Source organism: Crotalus tigris, unplaced genomic scaffold, assembly GCF_016545835.1.
Source record: "Crotalus tigris isolate CLP2741 ecotype Arizona unplaced genomic scaffold, ASM1654583v1 scf7180000017685.4511686, whole genome shotgun sequence".
NCBI classification, from domain to species: Eukaryota; Metazoa; Chordata; class Lepidosauria; order Squamata; family Viperidae; genus Crotalus; species Crotalus tigris.
In genome coordinates, this window is record NW_024096565.1 from 2187942 (window position 1) to 2215850 (window position 27909).

At 37.3% G+C, this 27909-nt stretch overlaps 1 protein-coding gene across 10 annotated transcripts in view; it reads right to left on the minus strand.

Annotated features, from left to right (window-relative positions):
- Positions 1-7001: 7001 nt before the first annotated feature.
- The window catches only part of ZFAND4 (zinc finger AN1-type containing 4), a 41583-nt gene continuing 20675 nt past the window's right edge, over positions 7002-27909 (minus strand). For 5 of the 10 annotated variants that reach the window (XM_039337688.1, XM_039337690.1, XM_039337691.1 and 2 more), the window contains 3 exons: positions 20749-20800; positions 13158-13271; positions 7002-7781 (listed from right to left, as the gene is read on the minus strand). In XM_039337688.1, the coding sequence (XP_039193622.1) occupies positions 7621-7781; positions 13158-13271; positions 20749-20800 (327 nt within the window). In that variant the 3' untranslated portion in view covers positions 7002-7620. Of the gene's footprint in view, positions 7782-13153; positions 13272-20748; positions 20801-24556; positions 26527-27909 lie in introns of those variants that run through there. The other 5 variants (XM_039337692.1, XM_039337694.1, XM_039337693.1 and 2 more) reach the window with 5 other exon arrangements.

Consider the following 27909-nt stretch of genomic DNA (forward strand, 5'->3'; position numbering starts at 1 on the left):
CACAAAATCTGGAAGCACTTTCCGAACAGAAACAGAATTAAATATATTCTCTCCTTTGGATGAAGGTATCAATTTAACCAACTCTGCTTTTCCTTGCTGTGGGAAATAGTATATCCTTCTATTTACTCATTAATCTTTATAAACTGTCATAATTCATATTTTAAAAAAATTCCTATGTTATTTCAGATTTTTTTTAACCTAAAGGGAGAAAGCACTTTTTCTAAGTTTTAAAACAGTCAACTTTTCTTTAAAAGTATTTCTAAAATCTGTAGGTTCTAATACTTTTTTTGACTTTAATTTTTAACTTCTTCTTAACATACATAGAGTTCACTTTCAATGATATTTTACAGACTTAAAAAATTACTCAAGCATTTTATATATGAAGGGAAAAAATCATTTTCAAACCCATTTTATAAACCCCAAACACAAAGCTACATTAAAGCTTTCTTTCAATTATATATATCACACCAATAAAAGTCTAATTAACTCCAATTAGCTCATTAAATTTAAATCTCTCTCAAATTTATCCTCATGGAATAGAATCTTTTTCTTCTCACTAGATATTCTTCTAACCCAGACATGTCAAACTCGTGACGTCGCGCAATGTATCAGGAGGGTTTTGCCATTGCCGGCCATGGGGTGGGTGCAGCTTTCACGTGACGTGTCCAGCCCATGGGCCGGCAGTTTGACACCCCTGTTCTAATCATTCATATTTTCAAATTTAATCAATAATGTTTTACAAACTTTGGGAATTATTCAAACATTATATATCTCCTGCTCACCTGCTGTGGCCCCCGAGGGCAGAGTTTGCCCTGCCAATGTTTTTTTTTTCATTGCCAACCCACTGGCACCCCAAATGAAGACAGAAGAATGAGGACGAGGCAGAGGAGGTGGTGGAAGGGGAGGCCAGTCCCAGTCAGTACAATTGTCTTATCTGCGGCAAGTCATTCCGCAGTGAGTTACTTGGAGTAAACCAGAGGCGGCAACCCAGCAGTGGAAAGCTGGTGGTGCAGAGTGTCTGTAATTACAATTATATCCTAGAGACACCTAATGCTTTAAGTGTTTAAAGAGGAAAATTAAACTCTCAAAGTTCACACAGCCTCTGCAAGAAGGGAGAAATAATGTGACATTTTCCGATTAACAGAATATACAATTTTCTTAAAAATTAATGCATCTCTAAAATCCAATCCTGTTATGGCTGTTACTCTATCCAAGCTTCGCAAGCACAGTCTGACATTAGCAATGGGGGAGAGAAGGAAGGCTTGGAATGTAAAAGGGAAATTGGTGGAGGAGCCCTGCTGGCCTGTGTCAGAAGCTCCAGCCAGCCACCATCTGGAAACCCTGCGAACTGAGGGGCCATTTCCCAAACAATATTCAAGCACCTAATTGGACATTAACAGATAACAGGGATGGCGGGGGGGAGGGGAGGGAAGTTACTTTGTATTGTTTGCATGCAAGAAGCCCAGATTCAGTTTCGCTATCTCTGTAATCACTTAAGCTTCAGTAATATATAACATATACTTTTGGCAAAAACAATGAGCCAGAAGTCTTTCTTTGCTAGATGACCAAGTGGGACAGTTGACAAATCCTTTGTACCTTGAATTGCAGTATTTTCCATTACCTAATAATTGTTCCCTTTTTGCAGTTCTTAGAGCATGAAAAAAACTGAACATGTTAAATTTCAAGTACTGTATGCTTGTTTTAAATAATTTTATTATATTTTTATCAAGCATGCACATAAAAAACAACATAAATTAACAATAAAAAGAAATCAAATAGTAAAAAGTGAATAGGGATAGAAAAGTGAATTAAAGAAAAACACAAATGTATGGAAAGAATGATTTCCAACTCTTTTAAGGATATGGAAAACACTTTTGATTCAGATTTTTGGGGGCAATATGCTGACTTTGTGAACTGCCCAGAGACTGCTGTAAAGCACTGTGGGGTGATATATAAGTGCTATTTCTATTGCTGTTGATATAATTCTAGCTCAATAATGGGCCATGTTAATGGCAGAAATATTTCCAGCCAGCAAGTCATTCTGTGTAAAAATCGGTCCCAAAGGGCACTGTAAAAAATGGATAGTTGTTTGGATAGTGCCACATTAACAGTGAATATCTTCATCCTAAGGGAGAAACCCCCATTTGCCCATATAATCTTTAGTACTAACTAAACTAGTACATTTTATTACGTGCACTGCCCAGAGTCATTTATTGAGATGGGGTGTTTACAGAAATCAAATCAAATCAATCAATCAATCAGTTAAGTGTATAACATTACTCTAAAGGGGAGGGCGGTTATAAAGAACATGATCAGAACGTGAGTTAAGATGATATTGAATTACTTACATTAACAAATAATAATCCATCCTTTACAAAATGCTCTAGATATTGTCCCATAGATATGAAAAACAATCTTTTAATGGATTAATTTCAGCTTTAATTCATAGTGCATATGAATTTGTGTTTTTCGAAACATGAATCCACTGAGTCCTTTAATGGGACCAGAGTTTCCAGTTCTTGATTCTGTCTTTGTTGTTGTAGATCAGGGGTGTCAAACTTGCAATGTCACCTGATGTGTCACGACGTATTGTGACTTTTTCCATTGCTGGCAATGGGGTGGGCGCGGTTTTGGCATGACGCATCTGGCCCGCGGGCCGGCAGTTTGACATCCCTGCTATAGATATTTTAAATTATTCCTTTAACTTTTGACAAAAAAGTAGGTTTGGATTTTGAAATGAATTCTTTAGTATTAATAGTGTATTGGGTATTTTAGAAATTGCTAAAGCATCAGATTCATGTTGAGTGGTTAAGCATGTTTTAATTGGATATATCTCCATTGTTGCATTGATAGTAAAGAAAATTATGTTTGCAGTTGCTGGAAAGATTTAAAGTAATACTAATTAAGCTCTTAAAATTATATACTTTTACCCCCATGTTCTACCCCCAATTATGCTAGTTATTCATGAGATTGCATATCAAATTTAAACTTATCACCCAACAAAGTCCAAATGTCTTACCATTAGCAAAGTTGGAAATGCTAAATTAGTCCATTAGTAATCGTACCATCTGCTAAGATTTAAATGGACCTGTACTTTCCAAGTTAGCAATTTGTGGCAGTTAATGGCAATTTTCCCCAAAAATAATTATTTTCATTAATTCATCAAACATTCATTAACAAAAACTGGTACTAAAAAGTACGCCCCGTAAGATATCTGAAACCAAAGATGTCAGCTTGCCTGCCTAGGTACCAGTAACCAATGTCCAAAACAGCAGATGAGAGCATTATTTGGCCACATTCTGACTGACTTGGGACTGATTCCAAGAGTCCAGTCATGTAGCTTTTCTGAGTCATTACCGGTAATTTTGACAAGTGGAATACGGTAGTTGTTCCCAATGGAAAATTGGCAGGCAATCAAGGGTGCCAGGCAAGGAACCACTCAGACCTCTTCTGTTATGCTCTGCATTCAGCTCCTTGGGAGAGGCCATGACGCCATCATCTTCTGCTGCCCCCAGTTGCCTCATCTGTTATTCAGCCATGTCTTTTTAGGTGCCTGATTGCCAGTTTCCCCTTGAGGCTAGCATTCATCCAGAGAACCTTGAAGAGGCTCTTCCATCTCTGATACTTCAGAATCTGAGGAGGCCATGATACTATCTGTGGTTTTGTAGCATCCTATTTAGAAACCATGAAAAAATTCCTGAGTTCTTTATAAGTCAAGGCTCAGGGAGGGGGATACTCCTGTAATTCCTGTCTTTTCTGCATTCCCCTCTCTAATATCTTGCAGGATCCATAGGAGAGACCAGATTGTGGCTCACTTGTCTGAACAGCTTTCAGAAAATTGAACATGCACCCAATATTTTGAAAACATCTCCCTGAGACCATCACATTTCAGTGCAACCTTTTAGTCTGTCACTGCTCCCCCACCTCCTGTGCAATATTTCCAGAGTCTCCCTCTCTTCCTTGCTTCCCTATAGCCATGTTATTAGCTCTATCCAACTGTGATGGTATCCAGGAAATGCCTTGGGAGACAGGGCAAAGAGATTCTGCTTAAGAAATAATCAGACAGGAGACAGCTTCGCTTGTAAATGGAAAATGGGTGAGGAAATAGGCTTAGCAGGGACCCTTCTAAGGAGAATTGTACATTCAGACTTACAAGACTCTGTTAATGTAGCTTTACTACAAAGTAGAATTAGGTTACCTGTCTGGTCTAACTGGTAAGGACACCCTTTCTGCCTCAAATTTCCCTCATTTTATTTGTGGATATAGTCCAAAAATACAGTATGTTTCAGTTTGGTGCTGGCTGTTACATAAAAATTTTGCTCATCTCTAGAAAGGAGCTGCATTTGTTCACAGAAATTAGAGCTGAGTGCAATAGGAACAGGTTACTTAAGATGTGTAGTAAAATTAGAGATAGGCTTGAGAATGAACAGGAGATGAACGAATGGGAGTGGACTAAATACAAAAACAGCCAGTGCAGGAAATATGTATTTCAAGACAGTTTGATTATACAGAGACATTGAACATCATTTCAAGAGAAAGGTGTGATGAGTATGTTAAATAGAGTTGTTGAGATCTAAAAATAGAAAGGTGAGAACCTTGAAAAAAAGACATGTGCATTGTGGAAGTTGTCCCATTTAATCCACTACCCTCTGTTTTCAACACATATCAGTACATACTGAAGAAGGAAATGGAGCCAAAACATTGTTCTGTCTTTGCATTCTCTCTAATTAACATTTGATGAGAAACTGTTATTTTGTTATTTTTCTTTGAATGCATCTTAAACAGCCCTTAGATTTCATTGCCTATCACTATAATTTTGATCTGCCTATGCATTTTCTATTATATGCTCCGTTGGGACACTCGAGAAGCTTTTTGATTTTGACCCTTATTGACATTGTTCCAGGTGAACTTTTATTCTAAATGAGAAAATCAGTGTTGCCGTTTCACTGTCATGCACAAAGAATTACCTCAGACCAGAGGGACGAACTGCTTCTACAAGTCTCAGCATGAGGAAAAAAACAACCCTCTTTTCGTAAAATTAGCTCAGTCTGGGCAAAAGAAAGTGTAATAGGGATTACTCACTGCCCTTCAACCATGTAGGTTTCCATATATCCCTGATTAGAAATGGACAATCAAGGTAGAACTCTCCTTACAAACATTCCAGAAAAACATTTCTACGGCTGCCTTTGTCCTTTCCGTGCAGATATAAAAACAATAGATGGCTCTGTCTGCCGATTGTAACACTTCAGCAGAATTAGTCCAGCGCTATCCACCCTGCACCAGCATTATTATGCTCTAGGCCGGGTAGGCAACCTTGGCTCTTTTATGACTCGTGGACTTCAATTCCCAGAATTCCTGAGCCAGCATGGCTATGCTGGCTCAGGAATTCTGGGAGTTGAAGTCCACGAGTCATAAAAGAGCCAAGGTTGCCTACCTCTGCTCTAGGTCATTAGTCTGCTGTCAAGCCTTAATGTCTGTGGAGATTCTCAGTCATCCAGGTCATAGTTGTCTCAAACATGCTTTTTCAAAAGGCAACTGGACTATTTTTCCTTGAGGAAGAAGAAAACATTTTGCTTCTCATCCAAGAAGCGTCATCAGTTGTGAAGGTGGGGGGAATGGAAGGATAGGTGCTGACAGGATTGTAGGTGGGGATGGAAGGATTGTATTTCTTTGCAATCATCTGGTCATTAGTATTCTCTCAGAGCTGTTGAGGCCACTTGGAGGTTTGTCTGTGTCTCAGGGTCACCTGAATCCGGGTGCAATTGGTTGTGGAATCTTCTTGGAACTGCTGAAAGGGCTGCGTTGTAGACTGGATGGAGGTGATGTCTTATTCCTCCCCCTCTACTAATGTGCAGTGCACATTAAGGAAGACAGAAGCCTTAACATTGAAGTTTACAGAAATCCCTCACAGACAGATCAGTATTTACTTCTTGATTCTCACCACTCCCTCGAGCACAAAATGGGAGTGATCAGAACCCTAAACCACCCGGCTGAAATTTTGCCTACCAGTAAAGAGGGAAAAGAAAAAATATTAAAACTTGTCAGAACTTGTGGTTTTCCTAACTGGGCCTTCATCAAATCCAAATAAAGACCCAGCTCTTCCATTACAGATTTAAAAAGAAAGAACAACAAACGTAGCAATGTTGTCATTTCATACCTTGCAGGAATATCTGAAAAACTCAGGATTTTCAACCAACACCTCATACATGTACACTTTATACCCAAGAATACATTAATGCAGAAGCCTGTCCACCCTAAGGATAACCCCCCCCCCCGATATAAACTGAGCAATGCAGTGAGCCATGTGCAGTTCTGTACATTGGTGAAACAAAACAACCACATCACAAGTACATGCCGGAAGAAGATTCAGCAATCCATCTGCATTTGAAAGACAAAGGTCACTCTTTTGAAGACAGCAAAATCCACATTTTGGATAGAGAGGACCACTGGTTTGAAAGAGGGATAAAAGAATCCATCTGCGTTAGAATTGAATAGCCTTCCCTCAATAGAGGGGGAGGAATAAGACACCACCTATCTCCATTCTACAGCGCAGCCATTTCAGTAGTTCCAAGAAGATTCCACAACCAATTGCAACAATTCAGGTGACCTTGAGGGTACAGATAAACCCCCAAGTGGCCTTAACAGTTCTCAGAGAGAATGCTAATGACCAGATGACTGCAAAGAAATACAATTCTTCCACCCCCACCGATCATCCTGTCAGAACCTATCCTTCCATCACCCCACCATCACAACTGGTGAAGCTTACTGGATATGAAGTGAAACTTTCTTCTTCTTCCTCAAGGAAAAACAGCCCAGTTGCCTTTTGAAAAAGCACCTTTGATATCAAGCTTTAAGCATTTTTTTTATCTTCCTCCAACTCTCAGCATGCTGTAAAGCAGCAAGTCACTTACTCTACTTATTACATAAAAAGCATATTTATTCTTTTTTTATAATATCTGAAAGTGTTGTAAGATCTTTAAAAAAACACAAAATCACAAAAATTAAAGTGGCTTCTATTTAATAACAAGAAAATCCTTCCTTTGTTTTTGCTTTTAAATCTGCCAGATAAGAATAATCATCTAACATGATATGTTATTTCCAGAACAAAAACATGGTCTTCAGTTGGTTTGATGGACTACAAGGCCCTTCACTATGAGAAAGTTGGCCTAGTACAATGAAACCTCCATACTAAAAACTAAAACAACATATTTGAAAACCAAGGGATTATAAGACATTTTCAGTACAGAACCCTGTCAAGTCTCATTATAGTGTGTCTCTTTGTGTGCATATATAATATATACACATATATACATGTACATATATATATACAGAGAGACATATATACATACATACATATATGTATGTATGTATAATAAAGTGCATCTTTTAAGACTTGACTAGTGAAAGGACATTTTCAATTATAAAATACTTAACACAAAATATATAATAATTGTTAAATCAAAATGTACATTTTTAAAAACTAAGGTTTAAATTTTGATTCACTAAAGAATAAAAGGTGTCAGTTTCAAGAGTGTTACATCATTCTTCAGAATTATAGAGCTTTGGATGATCTTGTTACTTGCCAATCTTTAGATTTGAAATACAGTAAAGAAAAACAGTTCAGTCACGGACCATAAAATTATGCTTAGATTTTGGGAAGCTTTGGTGCACTGACAACAGGATTGGAGTCCTGCAAGAATCTCCTTCCTGCGTTCTTGTAGTCATAAGTACAGGTGTGAGTCTCTGCATAGCGATGAGTTGCGCAAAAGTTGTTTCCACATCTGAAGAAAAAAATGAAGGGTTAGAAACCATGTTTTGAATCACATAGACAAAAACTAAAAACAAAGTTTTAAAAAAGAATCTTCAAAAACAAGACAATAATTTTAAAAAAAGAGCAACTCAAACTGTATTGGTATGGATGTAAGTGGGTACGTAAGTATACAATTATAAGAACATTTTAACATTTCAAAAACTTATATTCAACCTTTCTGTCCAGAACATATAATTTACTAGGGAAAAATTGTTTAATAAAGAAACGGAGACCACATTTCAAGAAATTGTTTTTTCAAACTGTTGTTCTATGACTTTCTTGCCTAAACTATTTCCCACTTTTTAAATATACTAAACCAATAGAAAGTATTACTTTAATTTTCCAATGTTTGAAACAACAAACCTGGCAGATAAGAGAAACTTAAACAGAGATTTTTAAATACTATATTTTACCCTCAAAATGAGATTTACAAAATGTAGACATTCTTCATCAGTTTTTAATATGTAATCTCATCTTCATTTAAGAGGACTTCGTTATGTTGCAAAAGCACAACATTTTGATGGAGATAATTTATCAATGAAGATCATGAATATTTATTTACAATTTTTAACTTTTCCCCACTGAAGATAAAAAATTATTTCTAGCTGAATTTTTGTTCGTAAGTATTATGAGCTTAATATTCTGAACATCCTAAATATATTATGATATTTCCAGGTGAAAATGGTTTTAGGAAATGATTGGCAGATCTATAGCCATATTACCTGGAATCTTTGTTTTGTCGAAGAGAAATACCATGTTTATAAATATTTTCTTTTCTTTGAAGAAAATTAACTTCTATTCCAGAAAGTCTCCACTAGCTAAGATTGGTTTTTAAAATTGGAATCTATTGAGATTTTCATTGAGGATAAAATCTAGATTGATTGTATAATAAATTACAATTGAGTTTTTAATTGTCTAGAACCATGGTGGCGAACCTATGGCACGCGTGCCACAGACGGCACGCAGAGCCCTCTCTGTGGACACATGTACCCTCGCCCAGTCCTAGGCCTTCAGCTGGGTTTTATAAAACCTTTTCGCTTTAGGCCTCCACCACCATGTACTAAAAAAACCCCGGTTCAATCAATCAATCAATTTCAATTTCTCATGGAAAAAAAAAGATCTCGCAAAGTTGGAATTGATTGAACTTTTTAGTCCTACCCAGTCTGCCGTTATCACTATAGCCACACCCACCCAATGGGCCATGTCCACCCAATTGGCCACAACCAGCTAACTGGCCACACCCACCCAGCACCCGATGATACATAAGTGGGTTTTGAGTTGCAGTTTGGGCACTCAGTCTCTAAAAGGTTTGCCATCACTGGTCTAGAAGAAAGGAGGGACCAACATTAAAGAATGAATATTTATATATTTTATTTATTTGTATTTCTCAACTGCCCATCTCACAAAATGGGGAAAAATTGATGTTCCGCTGTATCTAGGGATCCTGAAGGCAAAATTCAGTAATCCTATCACAAACATAAATCTAATATAGGAACCAGGTTGCCCTCTCCAAAAGAACTGGGGAAGAGCTGGTGTGATTCCCATCTTCAAAACAAAAAACAAAAACAAAACATAAACAGATCCAGGAAATTACAGACCAATCAGCCTGACATCAATACCTGGAAAGATCTTGAAAAAGATAATCAAGCAAATACCTAGAAGCAAACAAAGTTATAACCAGAAACAAACATGGCTTCATCAAAAACAAATCTTGCCAAAGAAATCTTATTTTGTTGTTTGACAAAGTGACTTAAATTAGTCGATCAGTGAAATGCTGTGGACATAATATACTTAGATTTCAGTAAAGTATTTGATAAAGTAGACCACAACCTATTTCTTGGTAAGTTAGTAAAAATGGGACAGATAGCACCACCAGATGGATTTGGAACTGGCTGACCACAGCACTCAACATGTAGTCTTTAATGGAATTACATCCACATGGAGGGAAGTAAGTAGTGTGGTACCCCAAGGTTGCACTTTAGGCCGAGTATTCTTCAATATCTTCATAAATGATTTCAATGAGTGAATAGAAGAGAAACCCATCAAATCTGCAGATTAACACTAAACTGGCAGAAATAACCGACACCCCAGCAATAGGCTCAAGATCCAGATGGATCTCGACAGACTTGAAAATTGAGCCCTATCTAACAAAATGAAATTCAATGTGGGTAAAAGTAAGATTTTACACTTAGGCAAGAAAAACCAACTGTATGGGTAGAGGCTAGGTGAAACATGGCTTAATACGAGTGAGAGGAATCTTGGAGTCCTAGTGGAAAATCACTTAAATATAAGCCAACAGTGTGTGGCAGCAGCCAAAAAAGCCAATGCAATCCTAGGCTGCATTAATAGAGGGATAGAATCAAGATCTCATGAAGTATTAGTACCACTTTACAAAGAGCAACAAAGGTGATTAGGGGATTGGAGATTAAAACATATAAAAACTGTTGCAGCAATTGAATATGCTTAGTTTAATGAAAAGAGAAGGATTAGGGGAAACATGATAGCAGTGTTCCAATATTTGAGGGGCTACCACAAGGATGAGGAGCGTCAACCTATTTTCCAAAGCACCCAAAGGCAAGACAAGAACCAATGGATGGAAATTAATCAAGGAGAGAAGCAGTCTAGAAATAAGGAGAAATTTCTTATATGGTGAGAACAATTAATCAGTGGAATGCCTTGCCTTCAGAAGTTGTGGGTACCCCATTACTGGAGACATTTAAGAAGAGACTGGACAGCCATTGATATGGAATAGGGTCTTCTGCAGTGGGTTGGAATAGAAATCCTCCAAGGTCTCTTCCAACTCTGTTATTCTATGTCATCAGGGCATAAACCGAGGAGAAATATTTTTCCAACTTCTTCTGCATGAAGAACTAAGATCCATGCAGAGGGAGGTGGACAGCAACTGCTTCCCGTCTTGTTCTGTACTTTCAATTTCCTCAGGCTTTTCCTTATTACACATGGCAGGAGACAACTGAAGCAAACTGGTACTTCAGGATGTGTGTTTTATAAGGATGACCCCTATTGTCTTTGGCAACTTCAGTCATTTTCTTATTTTGAAAAGCAAGGAACAGCCCAAACTAACTTTATGAAACTTTACTAATACAATGCCTCACAAATGTGACTCTGCTATTCCTAATCTATACTAAACCACAGGGAAAAGAGCAAGATTAGTAGAGCAGTACTATTCCTTCAGCCAGCAAGAATTTGGATATGCCCTTGAGGTAGCTGTTAGGGCTAGATGGGCAGCCTGAAGGATTACAGACAGTCCTCGACTTATGATCACAATTGAAGCAAACATTTCTGTTGCTAAGACAGTTGTTAAGTGAGTTTTGTCCCATTTCACACCTTTCTTGACACAGTTATTAAGTGAACCACTGCAGTTGTTAAGTTAGTAACATGGTTGTTAAGTGAGGCTGGCTTCTCCATTGACTCTGCTTGTCAGAAAGTTGCAACATGACCACAGGACATTGCAACTGTCATAAATATCAGCCAGTTGCCAAGCATCCAAGCTTTGATTACATGACCATGGAATGTTGCAATGGTCTTAAGTGTGAAAAATAGTCATGTCACTTTTTCCAGTGCTGTTATAACTTTGAACGGTCATTAAATAAATGGTTTTAAGTCAATTATCTTTATATGAAACCCTTGTGGTTTCCTATTTTTAATCTCTTGAAAGAGCTGGGTTCAAGATCAGTAATCGAAACCCAATAAGTATTTATCATATGAGCTCAAGAGTTGGTCACCAATGTTTAAAAAAACAATGAACAATATTTCAAGAAGAAATGGGACAGGAAGATAAATTAAATATATAATGACCTTAATGAGTCATTGTATAGGAAAATGGAAATAAAACCATGTGATAGACATTATAGCTGATAAATTCTTTTTTTAAAAAAAGAGGAAATAAAAAGAATAAAAACTAAGGGATCTCTATCAGATAAAGTCATAAAACTTTCGATTAGGTGTCTTATGAGAAGCTTCAATGATAGACCCCCTGTGGTGGTTGGTTTAAGACTGAAAATCTAGAAGGAAATGTCTGCCATTTTATTGCAAGGCACAGATCAAGACTCAATGGGTTCCTTAAACAACCATGGAAGTGATCAGCCATTTTGTGTAATATTCAATACTGTATGACAAACTTAGAAAAGTGCCACATAGCCTGTAGGAAAGTACCCAAAACCTGAAAGAAAAAAAATCACAACGCAAAAGCTGATAATGATAGAAAAAACAAAAGAGATGTAATGCTAAAATTGGTGGGGTGGTTATTATAAAAAATGGCAAGAGGCAGCCCTATGTATGCCTCTGTCCTGAGTGAAAGGCAAAATATAAAACTAATAAATAATAGAGAATATAAATCCCATGACAAAAGCAATTGTGGAATTAAAAAAAACAAATCACATTTGCCATTATACAAACAGGCAGTCAATTCCAAATATATGTCCCAAAATTACTGAATTCTGAATCAGGTTAATTCAAGAATTAACTGAAGACCATATAAAATAATAGAGAGGCAGTTAAGAATTAGGAGAAGGAAACCCCAGGTGCTTCTCCTCCCGTAAGCATAGAAGCTTGCTGTGTGACTTAGGGCCAGATCCTTCCTCTGAGTTCTTATCAGTAGCAATGACAAGCCAGTTGTAAAAAAAAAAAAAAAAAAAAAAAAATCTCTCTCTGCACCAGGCTGAACTCCAGGGGAAGAACTGAGTGGGTGAATGCTAAAATAGCAGACTGTGCATCATAAACACCAAGAAAAGCAATCTGCTAAAATTATTGCCATTAATGTTTACAACCCAAAACTCTTAATTAATCTTCTGTTTATTTTAATCTCTCAATTTGTTGCTGTTCTTTTTCCACCATTTGATTAATTCAAAATATATGCTCTCTTTCTACTCATACCACTCTGCTGATTTCATCTCATCTCATTTGTTTATGATAATAGTTCTCTATTTGGAAACAGTTATTATTTTAGAGGGAATAAAATCCACTTCGTAAAAAAAATAGGACATTTCTTGATATAAAATTAGCTCATAGAATTAGCACTGAATACAATAACCCTTCAATTATAGTCCAAGTACTGCTAAATTTAAGGTCACCTTCATATTTATATACAGACAATGAAAGAGAATGATGGAGAAGAAACCCGCTTCTGTTAATTTTTAATTAGGCATGCACATTTTATAGGTTGTTTCTTTGATTTTAGAATCTGCTGGCTGAAAAGTGAAAAATTGGACCTGGCAGCATTATTTATCTCAATACTTATTTAGCATTTATCCCAACTAATCCCTTCCTTTTTCTTTGTTGTGCTTGGATAATGGTAAATGGTTTTAGGATGCAAATTCAACCTACCTACATTCATAGCTAGTTGCTAATCCAGTTTTCTTTCCACATAGGAAGCAATGCTTTGCAATTTTCTTTTTAGGTTGAATAGAACAATTCACAGGTGGAAGATGAGTTGTATCACCTGCTTTCAAAAAAGTAAAATATTCATAATTATTTTGTACATTTGCTATGAAATAAATGATATAAGGGAAAAGCAGCTGCCAAGAAAGACTAGTAAAAACACTTATTTTTTAAAACAAAATATGGCATTTTATCATTTTTTTCTCAGGCAGCAGTAAATTTTTGAAATGTAGTATATTAAACAATTGTAAAGTTATACTGCATATCTGTTGGAACCATACCTGTTAATTAAAACTTGTTCATTTAAAAAACTTGCTAAATTTTTGTACTGATAATTCTTCAACATCAATATGGGTAATAGTATAGTACTGATTTGCTAATTCAAAACCATCAACATTTAGACTGGTTAGCAAATCTATTGATCAATGTTTAATTTTTTATGAAAGTGAAACAGTGGAATTATCTGGCAGCATTAGCTATTTTGTACAGTTTTTGGTTTTTGAGAAATCACAGTTATACTTGAATTTACAAAGGCTATAAAGTATCAAAGGGTTACTTCTCCAACTTCATTCAGTTTCTTCTGAATTAAGTAATAAAAAAGAATTTGATGGAATGTTTCCATTTATAATGGCAGGATAAAGATATAGAATAGTGCTAAAACAGATAGGTAAACTGCTTCTTGCTTAGGATTCGTATTGTTAAATATGTAATTTCCACCTGGCAAGTGAGTATAATATTCTAAAAATGAAATTTATGCTTTAAGCATTCTATGAACAAAAATAGGACAGGGGTTGTTCGAACCTACATTGTGAATCAAAGTTTACCGAATATCTTATTTTAGGAGACACTGACTGAACAAAGTTTGTTTAAAGGGCCCATGTGGAGCTTTCCTGTTTTATTCAATGGAAAGATGCAAGAGTAAAAGTTGACATGTTAAATAAATTCATGGAAATATTTGAAATGGACAACCACAGTTATACTTTATAGCAGGGGTGTCAAACTCGCAACATCACCCGATATCTCGCGACTTTTTTTCTACTGCCGGCAATGGGGTGAGCGTGGTTTCGGCATGACACATCCAGCCTGTGGGCCAGCAGTGTGACACCCCTGCCCTACAGTATGAGACGCTACTCTTCATTTGAAAGTGGAGATAACATACTTGCAGTTCCATGTAATTAAAACCAACAATTAAAATGATATATACTTTATCTAAATATACTTAAAAGTTTATGCTTTTTAATTTTCAGTATTTCTGCATAAATATGACCTAAAATGTGTGATATGTTCTCCATACAAGTTCTAAAAGTAGATAAAGTTGTAATTAAACAAATGAGTCAGAAGCAGATTTGTTCATTTATTTATTGAGAAAACTGATCCAAAGCTAGATGTTTGTATGTGGCAAAAGTATGAGAACTGCTAGGAATACCACTTCATTTAAAATCAGAGTCAGGTGGAAGATTCTGCCTTATTTAAAGAATATAATTCTGGGTGTTTTAGCCTTCATCAAATAAGCCAATTTTATATTTCTTCTTTTTACTTCTAACCATCTTATTCTTTAGTTCATTCAAATACCATAATGTAATTTGCTTTATCTTCATTTCTTGTTTGTCCCATTTTTAAAAGAATTGCTTTACGAGTATCTGACTGCTTCTCCAAAGCAGTCTAGCTTCAAAAGCTATCTTTAAAGCTATCTATAATAGTAGTAGTCCAGTATTTGAGGGTCTACCACAAAGAGGGGGTCGATTTATTTTCCAAAGCACTAGCAGGCAAGGCAAGAAACAATGGATGGAAACTAATCAACGAACAATTTGGAATTAAGGAGTAACTTCCTAATAGTGAGAACAATTAACCAGTGGATCAGCTTGTCTTCAGAAGTTGTAGGTGCTTCATTACTGGAGGTTTTTAGGAAGAGTCTGGACAGTCACTTGTCTCAAATGATATAGGGTCTCCTGATCAGTGGGTTGGACTAGAAGATCTCCCTTCCAGTTCTATTCTGATTGAAAAATGTTTCATAAAATTTGCCAAATTTCACAGCAGTCATGGATTCTGGATTTTGATGCATTTCATAAGTTAGTCCATTTGGAATATCTTGGTTCAAAAATTGTTGCCCTAAGATCCATCATTCCACACAATTAGAAGTTACAGGAACCAGACTTTTAGTACTATAAAGGAGATTGGCAAAGTGCTTTTTTGGCATATAAGTGACTGATAAATACAGAAATGTTATGGAAAGTCACAACATATGTAGCTACCTGTAAGCCAACCTGCTCTCTCTCCCACCCATCCCAATATGTGACTATTTAGTTTATAAGCATCACTGCATATGCTTTGACCACAGCTTGATTCCTCAATTATCAGTTGGGAGCTACGTAAAACTTCCTCATATTGTAAAGATGCAGAAGTTTTGTCTGATAAAGAAAACATACCCATCCCACTTTTTGTCTTACTAGCAGCACATACTCCTAAGCCAATGTATGATTTTGCTGCAATCTTATATATCCAAAAAAGTATTTTGCCCATAAAATGAATAAGGCGCTGAACAAAACAGAGAAAACAGTCAAAACCCAAACTTAAAAAAGATGCATCTGCTATGGAGGTTGAGAAACTGGCGGGAATCCTTAGCAGTGCATCATGAAACTTATGATACAGCTTATAAGGAATCAATTCCTATTTAAAATCTCAGCTCCGCTATATGCTGAATAGGTGAAGAACTGATACATGATGTTTTATCTTTTATTGGTTTTATTGTGTTTTGTTTGGTCACTATGAGTTGCCGAGAGTCAGTATACCAGTTTAATAATTTATCATTATTCCTTGTATTATTAATAAATTATGGATGGTCACACAGACAGATGTTTAGGCTGGATGGGGCATTTATATCCATCTATTGAGTCCTTCCCAAGGACCTGGAATAACCAGATAGTGTTGTTTGATTGCAATGTCCACTATGCAGAATTTCTGGTCTTTCCTATAGACAACTGTTAAATCCAGGTATTATGTAGCAGATGTTTGCCTGTTTGAATTCTAATGCAACTGAGCACTTTTAACTTTTTCTTTTTCTATTATTTTGTATATTTTGTGGTTCTACAAGTTCTTGCTTGCAGGCAAATAGCATTTCTTGCAGATACTCCAATGCACCATTGATATTAATTTGTCATGTTGTTGTTTGTAGTCAATCTGTGCAATCTTTTTGCAACCGCTAAGTAGGTGATCCACTGTTTCTTCAGCTTCTTTGCAGAAGGAGTTTTTACTGTCTGTTGCTCTTTTCTCAGTTCTGATTTTGTATGCATTTATTCTTAAGGCTTGGTCTTGTGTAGCCAGAATTAACCCATCTGTCTCTTCAACTTTCCTGATTTTAGCCATTGCCAGGTATTGTTCATCTGCTTTGCCTGCTAGTTTTGTTTAAATATACTAGCCATATAGTACTTTGTCTTGCCACGTGACTCTTTTCTATATTTCATTTGTCTTTCCTGTGGGCCAGTTTGCTCTCTCCTATTAGTACATCATGATGTACTAACTTCAATGTAACTTCTTCACTGTCAGATAAGATCAGATTAAAAAAGATGCCCTTTTTTCTTCTTTAATGATCTGGTGTATTTGCAACATTCCATGTTCACTTGTGTTCCTTGATAAGTAGATCTGTCAATGTTACTGCATGGATGAAAGGTATAATTTACTGTTGTTATATTTCTGATTTTCCTATCCAGGGCATTTAGTTTGGCCTGAGTCCAATCCTCTATTCCAGCTTTGTATTGAATGATTGGAATTGCCCAGGTTTAATTGCCTTGATAGCATTTTCTCACAGAATTTGAATTTTAAGATTTTCTTCAGTGTCATGATGCATTCACCACTAACCTTCTTTTTAAATTTTATTTCATATAAAATTTTACTGAGTTTGAAAAATAGATACTTAAATTACAAAAATTGTAACAAAAAGGAAAAGTGGGGAAAAGGAGCAATAGAGAATTTTAAAAGTAACATTTCCCCCTAAAACAACATGAAAAATTTACTTTCAACCCCTTCAACATGGATATAATTATAAGATAAAATACTCTTGTTTTAACAAAAAATACACAACTATATTACAGATACACAAAATAAATAATTAAATAACAAGAATATGTAGTAGATAATTTCTTACTCTAAATAAAACATATAATCCATAAATGCATCACAGTAACAAATTCACATAAACATAATATTACTGGATATTACTATACTGTATATTTCTATAATTATCTATAATAAAATATTCCCTACTTTAAATTTAAATAAATACATAAAAACGTAAGATGCATATCTATTATGCTCTATCAGTATACAATTATTTCCATAGACATAACATATCTAATCTTCAAATCCCAAAATTAAAACTTCATTTTTATTTTGATCTAACAGAAAGTTTAAAAGTGTCTCTATGAAGAAAGAAAAATCGTCAAATTGTTGTCTTTAATTAAAACACTCAGTTTTGTTATATCAGTCATTTCATTAACATTACAATCCATTCTTCCACTGTTGGAATTTGTATATCCTTCCATGTCTGTGCATATAAAAGCAGTTAATATAAAAAAACAAAGTCCCATATTTTATTTCAGCTTGTTTATTCATCAAACCTAAAAGAAATACTTCTGACTTCATTGTGTTTAATGTTATCAGCTTGAAGGATGCCCAGATTTGTAGCAATCTTCATCCAGAATCTTGATGTGATTTCCATAGGGCATCTTGATTTCTCAGTTTTTACTGTTTTTTTCCTTGGAGATGGTAAGGGTAGCACATTTGCCCAGTCCAACTTCCATGGCGATATCTTGTGTGTATATCTGGACAGAGCTGAGCGGTGATTCTATTTCAGATTTTTCATACAGCTTCAGATTGTCCATGTAAAGGTGGGATAGTCTGGCAGATATTTTTGATGTTTGATAACCATGACTGACTTGTTGAGTATTTTTGACTGATATATCAATTCAATGTCAAGCAGTAGTGGTAATAATGAGTCTCTGTGAAAGATGCCTCTCTTGATATTAACTTCTCCCAGTCTATCACCATTGATCAGCAATTGTATCTTCTTCCATTGTGCCACTGATCTTTGCATTTTTTTATGTTTCTCTGACCCCTATTATATCTAGTTACTTGGTTATCCAATCATGTGACAGGGAGTCAAATGCCTTCTTGTAATCAATCTAAGCTACATTCAAGTTGGTCTTCTTTCTCTTGCAGTTTTCCAAAACCATCCTCTCAATTAGGAGCTATTTTTTGTACCCCTGCTGTTTGGGCAGTTTCCTTTCTGCTTAGGTGGAAAGAGTTTGTTTTCAGAATAATAGAATAATAGAGTTGGAAGGGATCTTGAAGGTCTTCTAGTCCAACCCTTTGCTCAAGCAGGAGACCCTATACCATTCCATACCAGTGGCTGTCCAATATCTTTTTTGTGTGAAGACAGATGCAAAGAATGAATTAAGCAGCTCTGCTTTCTCTCTATTGCCCATTACATTCTTGCCATCTTGTCTCATTAGTGAACTAATTGTTTCAACTAGATATTGGTGGACTGCATTAGCTAGCACATCATTTAGCAATTTTAAAGCAGTTAGTAAGCAAGGCCAAGTACCATCCCTTTCGTTTTCAAGTAGGTTTGCCAGATATTAATCAATCTTCAATTTCACCTTCTTGCAGTATGTTGCCAAACTGCTTGGCAATCAGTGGGTGTAGACCAGACCGATGTTTCAACCAAAAACCATGCAGTTCATCTTCACTTGGTGCTAGGTTCTTCCAGTATTGGTCTTCCTTGGTCTTTTCTCCAACATTTTTGCTGTTATTACAAGTTCTTTCATTTCAATTTCTTTTTTATTCTTATCCATCTTCTTTATTCAGGCAGCATCCTTGTAATTCTTTGGGTTGTTTAATAGCTGCACCCAGAACCAGTCTGTTTCTTTTTTTGTCAGGTGTTGGCTGATTCACTGCAGTCTCTCCCTCGATGGATTGGTAGAAATGTTTCTGATTCACTGAAATTGGAAATTTTCTCTACAGTGTGCAATCCAAGTTTTGTATCTGCTGATCTTCTTGGCTATAGCAGTTATTTGCTGCTTTCTTGATCTTGTTTCTAGGTAATGTTTCTTGAGGCAGCTTTGGTCTTCTTGCCCTTCAGCTGCTTTTCTTTCATCGGTTCTAACTTGCTTGATTTTCTAACTTATTTTCTAACTCGAGCTTCCATTTTGGGGGTGAAGTTTGGCTTTTTTTTTTTGTTAGTTGATTTTACATCCAAGGTATTCAGATGTAACTGATGCCATGGTATATATTAGTTGATTTGCTTCTTGCAGTGAGTGATGCTTATATTTGATATTATAATATTGGCATCTTTTAATACTTGTGCTAGCTATTTCTTGGTAACAATATAGGCAACCATATACTGTTATTTTTGTATTATTTTAGATGCTCATATATTTTTTGTTTCAACTCCTCTTTTTCAGTTAGAGAGCTTTATTCTTTCTGAGAAGGCACAGGAAAGGATTCCTTGTTTGGGAATGAGAACAATTCAACAGCTATGCTGGCTTTCTCCACTGCTGACACCCTCTGATTTGCCTTTATAGACTCAGCTACTTCTGGCAAGGATTTGATTTCTTTGCCCTGTGTAGATTTTGCAGTTCTTCCAATTTTGTTTCTATGAATATTTTATATTATAAATCAACGTTGGTCTGCTAGACTCTGTTCTGTAATTTCTGGGTGTTTTTTTTTTTTCCAGAACTGGTGTCTTTTTTCAGATATTCTCATTGGATTTGATTTGTAATAATAGATCATTATTGCTTTGTTTTTAGTCTTTGTATATTTGTGATGGGCAAGCAACTTTTCCTCTAGTAGCGCTACAGCTGCTGGCCCTGATTCCTCAGTCAATAGTCTTGAGTCTTATAACCTCATTAGTCACCAGCTGTTCAGGAATTCCAACACCTAATGTGGTGCTTGTTGACCTAGGTGACGAGTGATCTGGTATGGGTTTCTGTACACTATGTCTCTCTGTATTGTTTACTCACTTTGTCCGGATCCTCTGATGAGATCTACTCAGTATGGTTGGACCTCTGGTATAGATCTTCTCAAAGCTTCTCATCTCTCTCAAAGCCATTCTCTTTCCTGGGCCTCCCTGCACTTGCATGCACTTTGTCCCTTTATGAAGATAACAGGACTGCCTGGATTGCCTTGTTAAGTGATGTGGTTATGTGACATCATGCTTTACAATCGCATGAGAGGATTTACAATGGCAATACTGTCCCAATTGCAACTGTAACTCAAGGACTATCTGTATTCTGTCTTTCACTGGCTAGTTATGGAAGTTGTTTTTCAGGAACCACACTGAATAACGGGAGTTGAAAGCCACTTATCTGCACTTGATGCACAGCAGCAGCTAACTGAAGGAGCCTCTATTCTTGCAGATATCTGACATTATTATTAGCTAAACGTATAATTTATAGAAAAATCTTATACATTTCTCGTTTTTTGGTTATTTAAATAGGAAAGCACTATAGATGGCAATTTCTGAAGATTCCAAATTGGTTACTTACCCATTCTTTTTCCTGAAGTTACAATATTTCCATTTGATCCAACTCCAGAAGACTAAAATTTAAAGGGTGGAAAGAATAATGAAGGTGAACACAAGCAATGAATAAATGAATTACAATATTTTAAATACATTACATCTACAAAATCTGAGTCTTAAATTCTTGGTTGCAAACAACTGAACTCTAATAGTAGAGAAAAAAAGAAATGCAAATATATTCTGTAAACTGCTACACTATGCTAGCTAGAATTTATTCAAAATATATTTATACAACTTAATAAAGTTCATTGTAAAACATGTATAATAATACAATAGTAAAACAGAGAATGCAATTGCCTAGCATAGCATGAGGGATTTAAAAAACTCTAATTAAACATCAGTGTTAAATCAATTTGACTAATTTTTATTAGATTCATATCTCACTTGTTTTTTTTACAACTCAAGCTGCCTCCTATCATGGTAATAATAATAATAATAATAATAATAATAGTAATAATAATAGTAATAATAATAGTAATAGTAGTAGTAAAGTTGGAAGGGACCTCGGAGGTCATCTAATCCAACCCCCTGCTCAGGCAGGAAACCCTACACCATTTCGGACAAATGGCTGTCCAGTCTCTTCTTAAAAACTTCCAGTGTTGGAGCATTTACTGGTACTTCAGTACTCATCATTAGTTGGTTCCAGGAGATGTGATGAGTACCAAACAAATTTTTCCCATAAGATACAATGTATTGAGTCACAGTTGTAGTCGTGTGTCGACTACCGAACGACTGATGAGTACCAGGACAAAATTTTCATTCAAAATGCATTGAATACCAAAATGCAATGAGTTTCAAAGTGGGTGAGTACTAAAGTATTACTCTATTTTCTCCACAACATCTGGATGGAATCGAGTTGGCTAAGAATCATCTAGCCCAGTGGTTCTCAACCTTTCTAATGCCGCGACCCCATAATACAGTTCCTCATGTTGTGGTGACCCCCAACCATAAAATTATTTTCGTTTCTATTTCATAATTGTAATTTTGCTACTGTTATGAATCGCAATGTAAATATCTGATATGCAGGATGTATTTGCATTGAACATAATTAAAGCATAGTGATTAATCACAAAAACAATATGTAATTATATATTGTTAAATATTTATTTTTAATTACAAAAAAACAAAATTTTGTCTTGAAGCATGGTGTAGCATGGGTGACAGTCTTAATATAACAACAGTAAACTACATCCACATGGAAAGAAGTAAGCAGTGGGGTACCACAAGGTTCTGTCTTAGGCCCAGTACTCTTCAATATCTTCATCAGTAATTTAGATGAGGGGACTGAAGGGGAACTCATCAAATTTACAGATGACACCAAATTGACAGGAGTAGCCAACACCCCAGAAGACAAATTCAGGAACCAAAAAGATCTTGACAAACTTGAACAACGGGCCCTATCCAACAAAATGAGTTTCAATGTGGAGAAAAGTAAAGTCTTACATTTAGGCAGAAAAAACCAAAGGTACAAGTACAGATTGGGCGAGACCTGGCTTAACAACAATAACTGTGAGAGGGACCTTGGAGTCCTAGTGGACAATCACTTGACTATGAGCCAGCAATGTGCAGCTGCAACCAAAAAATCTAATACAATCCTGGGTTGTATAAACAGAGGCACCGCTTTATAAAATCCTAGTAAGACCACATCTGGAATATTGCAGCCAATTTTGGTCACCATATCACAAAAAAGATGTTGAGAATTTGGAAAAAAATCGGAGAAGAGCAACTAAGATGATCAAAGGCCTGGCGACTAAAACATGTGAAGAACAGCTGTGGGACTTAGGTTTGGCTAGTCTAAAGAAAAGAAGAAATAGAGGAGACATGATAGCAGTATTCCAGTATCTGAGGGGCTGCCACAAGGAAGAGAGGGTCAGGTTGTTCCCCAGAGCACCAGAGGGAAGGACAAGAAACAACGGTTGGAAACTGATGAAAGACAGAAGCAACCTGGAATTAAGGAGACACTTCCTGACAGTGAGGACAATCAACCAGTGGAACAGCTTGCCTCAAGAAATCGTGGGCACTCCATCATTGGAGATTTTTAAGAAGAGACTGGACATCCACTTGTCTGAGATGGTATAAATTCTCCAAGGTATAACCTCCAAGGTCTATTCTATTCTATTCTATTCTATTCTATTCGCTTGTAGCTCTGCAAGAAGAAAAGTATACCCAGGCAAGTTTATGCCAGAATATATTAAATGAATTCCCCCCCCCCCAGTTTTCCATCCGTGGGAGCACTGTCCTTGGCCTCAAGAAGATATGGATTCTGCCCAGTGAGCTTAAAGGAATAAAATTCGCCTTGGCTCCTGATGTCCCCCTGCTGAAACATTTTACTGCATGTAAGTGTCGTTAAATGTTCCCAATCAATCCCATCCAGCATTGTTTTCAAAGTCAGCTCTCCTCTCAGCGCATTGGAAGCAACATAAATAAGCACTGGCTGGTTCTCAGTCCAAAGTTTCTGCTCAGAGTTTGTAATTCAATACCCCTCTCTTTCCTATGGTAAACCTGCATTTGCCGTTTCACCGCTTCTTTCTATTCCCCTCCATCCCACCCATCCCACCCCCTACTCCCCTCCCTCAAGTCAGCATTAAACTTCCGTTCCGTCTGTTTCTGGCGAAAAAAAAAAGCTTTCCCAAAGAGAGCACCAAGTATACAGAGATCAGAAGTATGAACAGTGGCAGTAGCGCTGCTATGGTCGGGCTGCTCAGGCAAAGAGGATGGGCTACGAGAGGAGGAGAAGAACTTTGAGGCATTGCGCGGGCAAAGTGAGTGAGCTTTTTTTTTCTTTTGCAGAGCGTACTGGCAGGGAGGCGGGTGCGCTAACTCTCCTCTAAAGAAATAGCTACCGCGGGTGGGTGAGGAGAAGAGGACTCTGGTGGACCGCACGAGACAGAGGGGGGGAGGGAGAGGGGGGAGAGGGAGAGAGAGGGGGGAGAGGGAGATTAGTGCGCTTGAAATGTAACAAAATATGTGAACCTGCGTGGAAAGAGTACGTTACGTCTGTGTAACATCAAATTGATCTGTTTTTATCCCAAAACGGGGGGAGGGGGAAGCGTGCAAGGAAAGAAAGAGGCAATTTTACTTCTTTCCATTCCCATGGAAGTCGAACCTCTCCCCCCCTCCTCTGCTCTCCATCTCGCGTCCTTCTAGATTTGCCACAGCAAGGCGCAGGGCAACCACCGGCTGGGCCACCAGCTGGCCCAGACCAAGGGAGGTAAAGCACCCACCGGGCCCCATGCATGCCAGCAACCCTCCCTGTGCCCGCCGCTGCCCCGCTAGCTTTACCTTGGCAACTGCACGTTCGGTGCGGCGGAGGAAGGCCAGGCGCTCCTGGGTGGCCATGGCGTGTGGCAGCGAGGGCGCAGGGCAACCACCAGCTGGGCCACCAACTGGCCCAGCCCAAGGGAGGTAAGCTACCTGCCCGGCCCCACGTGCGCCAGCAACCCTCCCTGTGCCCGATGGCCTCCCATCCTTGGCCCTCTTTTACTTACTTTTAGTAGTTGCTCAGCAGGGAGGGAAGCTTTCCAGAAAATTCGCCTTGCAGCACCGTTTGCAGACTGGGGCTTTTGGCGGGCTCAGCAGGGCAGAGACAGCTTGGACAATTCCTATTGGCTTTTGAAAGCCAATAGAATTAGACTCTATTGAAGAGAGTCTATTCTATTGGCTTTCAAAAGCCAATAGATTCTATTGGCTTTCGAACGCCAATAGAATAGAGTCTCTTGAATAGAGTCTATTCTATTGGTTTTCAAAAGCCAATAGAATAAGAGGGAGTAGAGTAGCACAGCTAAGGAAAAGGAGAAAAAAATGGCGGACAGCCTTGTTTGGCGACTCCCATGAAATGGTCGTTCGACCCCAAATGGGGTCGCGACCTATAGGTTGAGAACCGCTGATCTAGCCAGCTTCCATTCTAGGAATTCATTTGCCTGGTTTCTAAATTATTATTAATCTAATTAGTATTATTAAATAGTACAAATCTAGTTTGTAAACCCTACACTAAGCTAAATTCTATAAGATAAGGACTCCACAAAGAAAGCTCTTTAACTTTGCTCACCAAATTTTTCAAATACCGTAATCAGGTGAATACATGCTACCTAGGACTTTGGTAGGTCCGTGTACAAAACTAAAGGGACCATTCTGTAAGACTAATCCAGAGCTGCCTCAAACTGTGAGATTGGTGGCCTATAAATTTAACAAACAAATAAATAACATATTTGCTTTCATAATAGTTTGTATAAATTTTTATTGTTGCTCAAAATAAATTTCAAGTGGTACCTTTTTAAAAAAAAAGATAGGTTCCTAGAAAAAAGGGTTAATATTAGATTGCCTTTAATATTGTTGCACTATACAAAGTCAACAGGACACGAAGGACCTTCCTCAAGATCTCAATGAGACTGTGAAAGACAACAGTAAAAATCAACTCAAGACAACTTGCATAACAAGTATGGCATATACCAAGGTGATGCATGGTCCCTGTTGCGGTTCTGCATAGACCTGAAACCCCTCAATCAAATTATCACAAGGATAATCACAACTCTTGGGCTCAATTTCTCCTCCCCTAGAATTGACAGGAATCTGCCAAAAGAGATCTACTGTTACATTGCGCCTCCCATTCTCAAACCCCATAGCCCAGTGGTGGCGAACCTTTTAGAGACCGAGAGCCCAAACTACAACCCAAAACCCACTTTTGCATCGTCGGGTGCCGGGTGGGCATGGCTATCGGGTGGCCGTGGCCACCAAGCTGTCGGCTTGTGCTCACTCATTCGTTTGCTGTCCAGTCCGACTCATGCTTGCTCTCTAGCTATCTGCAGCAAATGCTGCTTCCGCAGAACGTTGCTCCTTTTATAGCCTCTCGCCTATTCCCAAACTGTGCATGCGCGGAGAAGGGAGCAGCTCGGCCCAGCAATGGCTCGTGTGCCACCAGAGACGGCTCCGTGTGCCGCCTGTGGCACGCGTGCCATAGATTCGCCACCACGGCCATAGCCAGTTCAGGAGGATTAATAGTGCTGAAAGCAGTTAAGATCAAGAATCAGGACAGTCACACCACCACCCCATTCTGACTGTACTAGGGCAAGCATGATCAATACTATCTTAATGTTTAGACTGAAAATAATTTTTATAATCCATTTCTTCCAAGCCCCCTCTGGAGTTGCACCCCAACCACCTTTTTAAGAACCATCGTGTATGTACTTTGAAAAGCTACTTGATCTCAGCCCCATGGATATGATTATTCAATTAGTTCTCTATTTATCTAATGGCTGCATAATACAACCCATACCTTCTCTACTAGAATTTCATGTGAGACTGTCAAATGCTTTCATAAAGTCAAATTTTATTAGTAATTCTATCAAAAAAGAATATCAGGTTGGTTTGGCATGATTTGTTATTTGTTTATTTGTTATTTATAATCATGCTAGTTTCTGCCAAGCAATATATTATTTTCACAAACTCAATCTCTTCCAGAGTTTTGTCCACTATGAGCTGCAGTTATCCAGGTTCTCTTTTTTCTTTTTCTTGGAAGAGAGGTATAATATTTGAGTATCTTCAGTTCTCTGGCACTATACTCAACTGCTATGATTTCTCAAAGATATGAAAGGTTCTCATAAAAGAATCTTCAGAAATTCTCAGATGTAATGGATCTGGTACTGAAGTCTTGAGTTTCTTAGATGTTCCCTAACCATCTCCTTACTTACCTTGGATTGCCACTTCCTCCTTAACTGGTCTTCTTAGGTTCATTTGAACAGTTTGCCTTTAGAAAGAAGACCGAAGCAAAGTAGCGTTGAGAAGCTCTGCCATCTCATCACTTGTTACCATCTTATTTTTCCAGAAAGTGGCCCCACCCTTTCCTTTTTTCTTATTACTGACATTGTCGACTTTAGCTTCTCTTTTAAGCCTAAATTCCCGCTGCATTCCAGCCTTTATGACTTGATATCAAGTATTAATTACTTAAGTTTTTTTGACGATTGTATTAGTCATCCATTTCCTTTATTAGCCCTGTTAACCTTTACATATGAGAACTTCCCATTGTTTCCTAGTTTATGCCTAGTTTTTCTTCCCATTGGATTCATATGAGATTGTACAATTCTATGTGCAAAATCATAGAATCATAGAGCTGGAAGAGACCTTGGAGGTCTTCTAGTCTAACCCCCTGCCCAAGGCAGAAATCCTTATTCCATGCTTGACAAATGGTTACTCAAACATTTTTCATATGAAAAATGATTTTTTCTTCATTTTTTCATTTCATTTTCCAGATTTTCATGTATGTATACTTTCATTCAGATCTTTTACAGCTTTCTTTTGTTCCTCCACAACCCCTGCCACTTCATTCACTCCATCTTCCATAATCATGACCAGACAGGTCTACAGATATTTTCCTGGGCACTGGTCAATCAAGGTTTTCATTTGAATCTCCCCTAAGTCAGAATAACTTTTATTTGTATGAGTTATTTAATCAATATTTATCATATTAAAAATTGAAACTGATGCTATTGCCTCTCATGATTGTTTGATGGGATTTTAATATTGTATTATTTTTTTTTAACATAGGCTGGCAAATAATTTAGATTTTGTGGGTCACCAGGGGACCTCAGACCACATTTTGCTGTAGTGAATGGAATTGCCTCTTATTGTTACTCCCTGGTATATAATGGAATTGTCAAACAATGCAAGCGGAATCAGCTTGATTGAGTAAAACATTTTTAAAGCCAGCTAAGAGGAAAGTTTTACTCCTTATCATATTTAGTAATCCAACTTCCTTCTAATAGCAGGGTGTGAAACTCTTTAGCATGATCATATTCTGGTGAGTATGCCACAAGCATAACCAGAGCTCAGCTTAAATTGAGAAACCATTTTCATGGTATTCTTTGCAACGTTCAGGCTATTTTGCTGCCTGTATTTCACCAAACATGAGGAACATGTGGTGTGCTGCCAGGCTTTTAAGTAAGAAGTACCTTTATCTCCAGTACTGCCTGAACTTATTCCCATCACGTGCACAAAAAAATATGATCATCTTCAGGCAGTGGCATTACATCAAGAGGTTTTTATGTGAGCCAAAGACTAATAATACAGAATTACAGTTTTGCTTGTAACACTTTATATGTACTTCTTGCTGTAGTCATAGATAGCTAAGAGA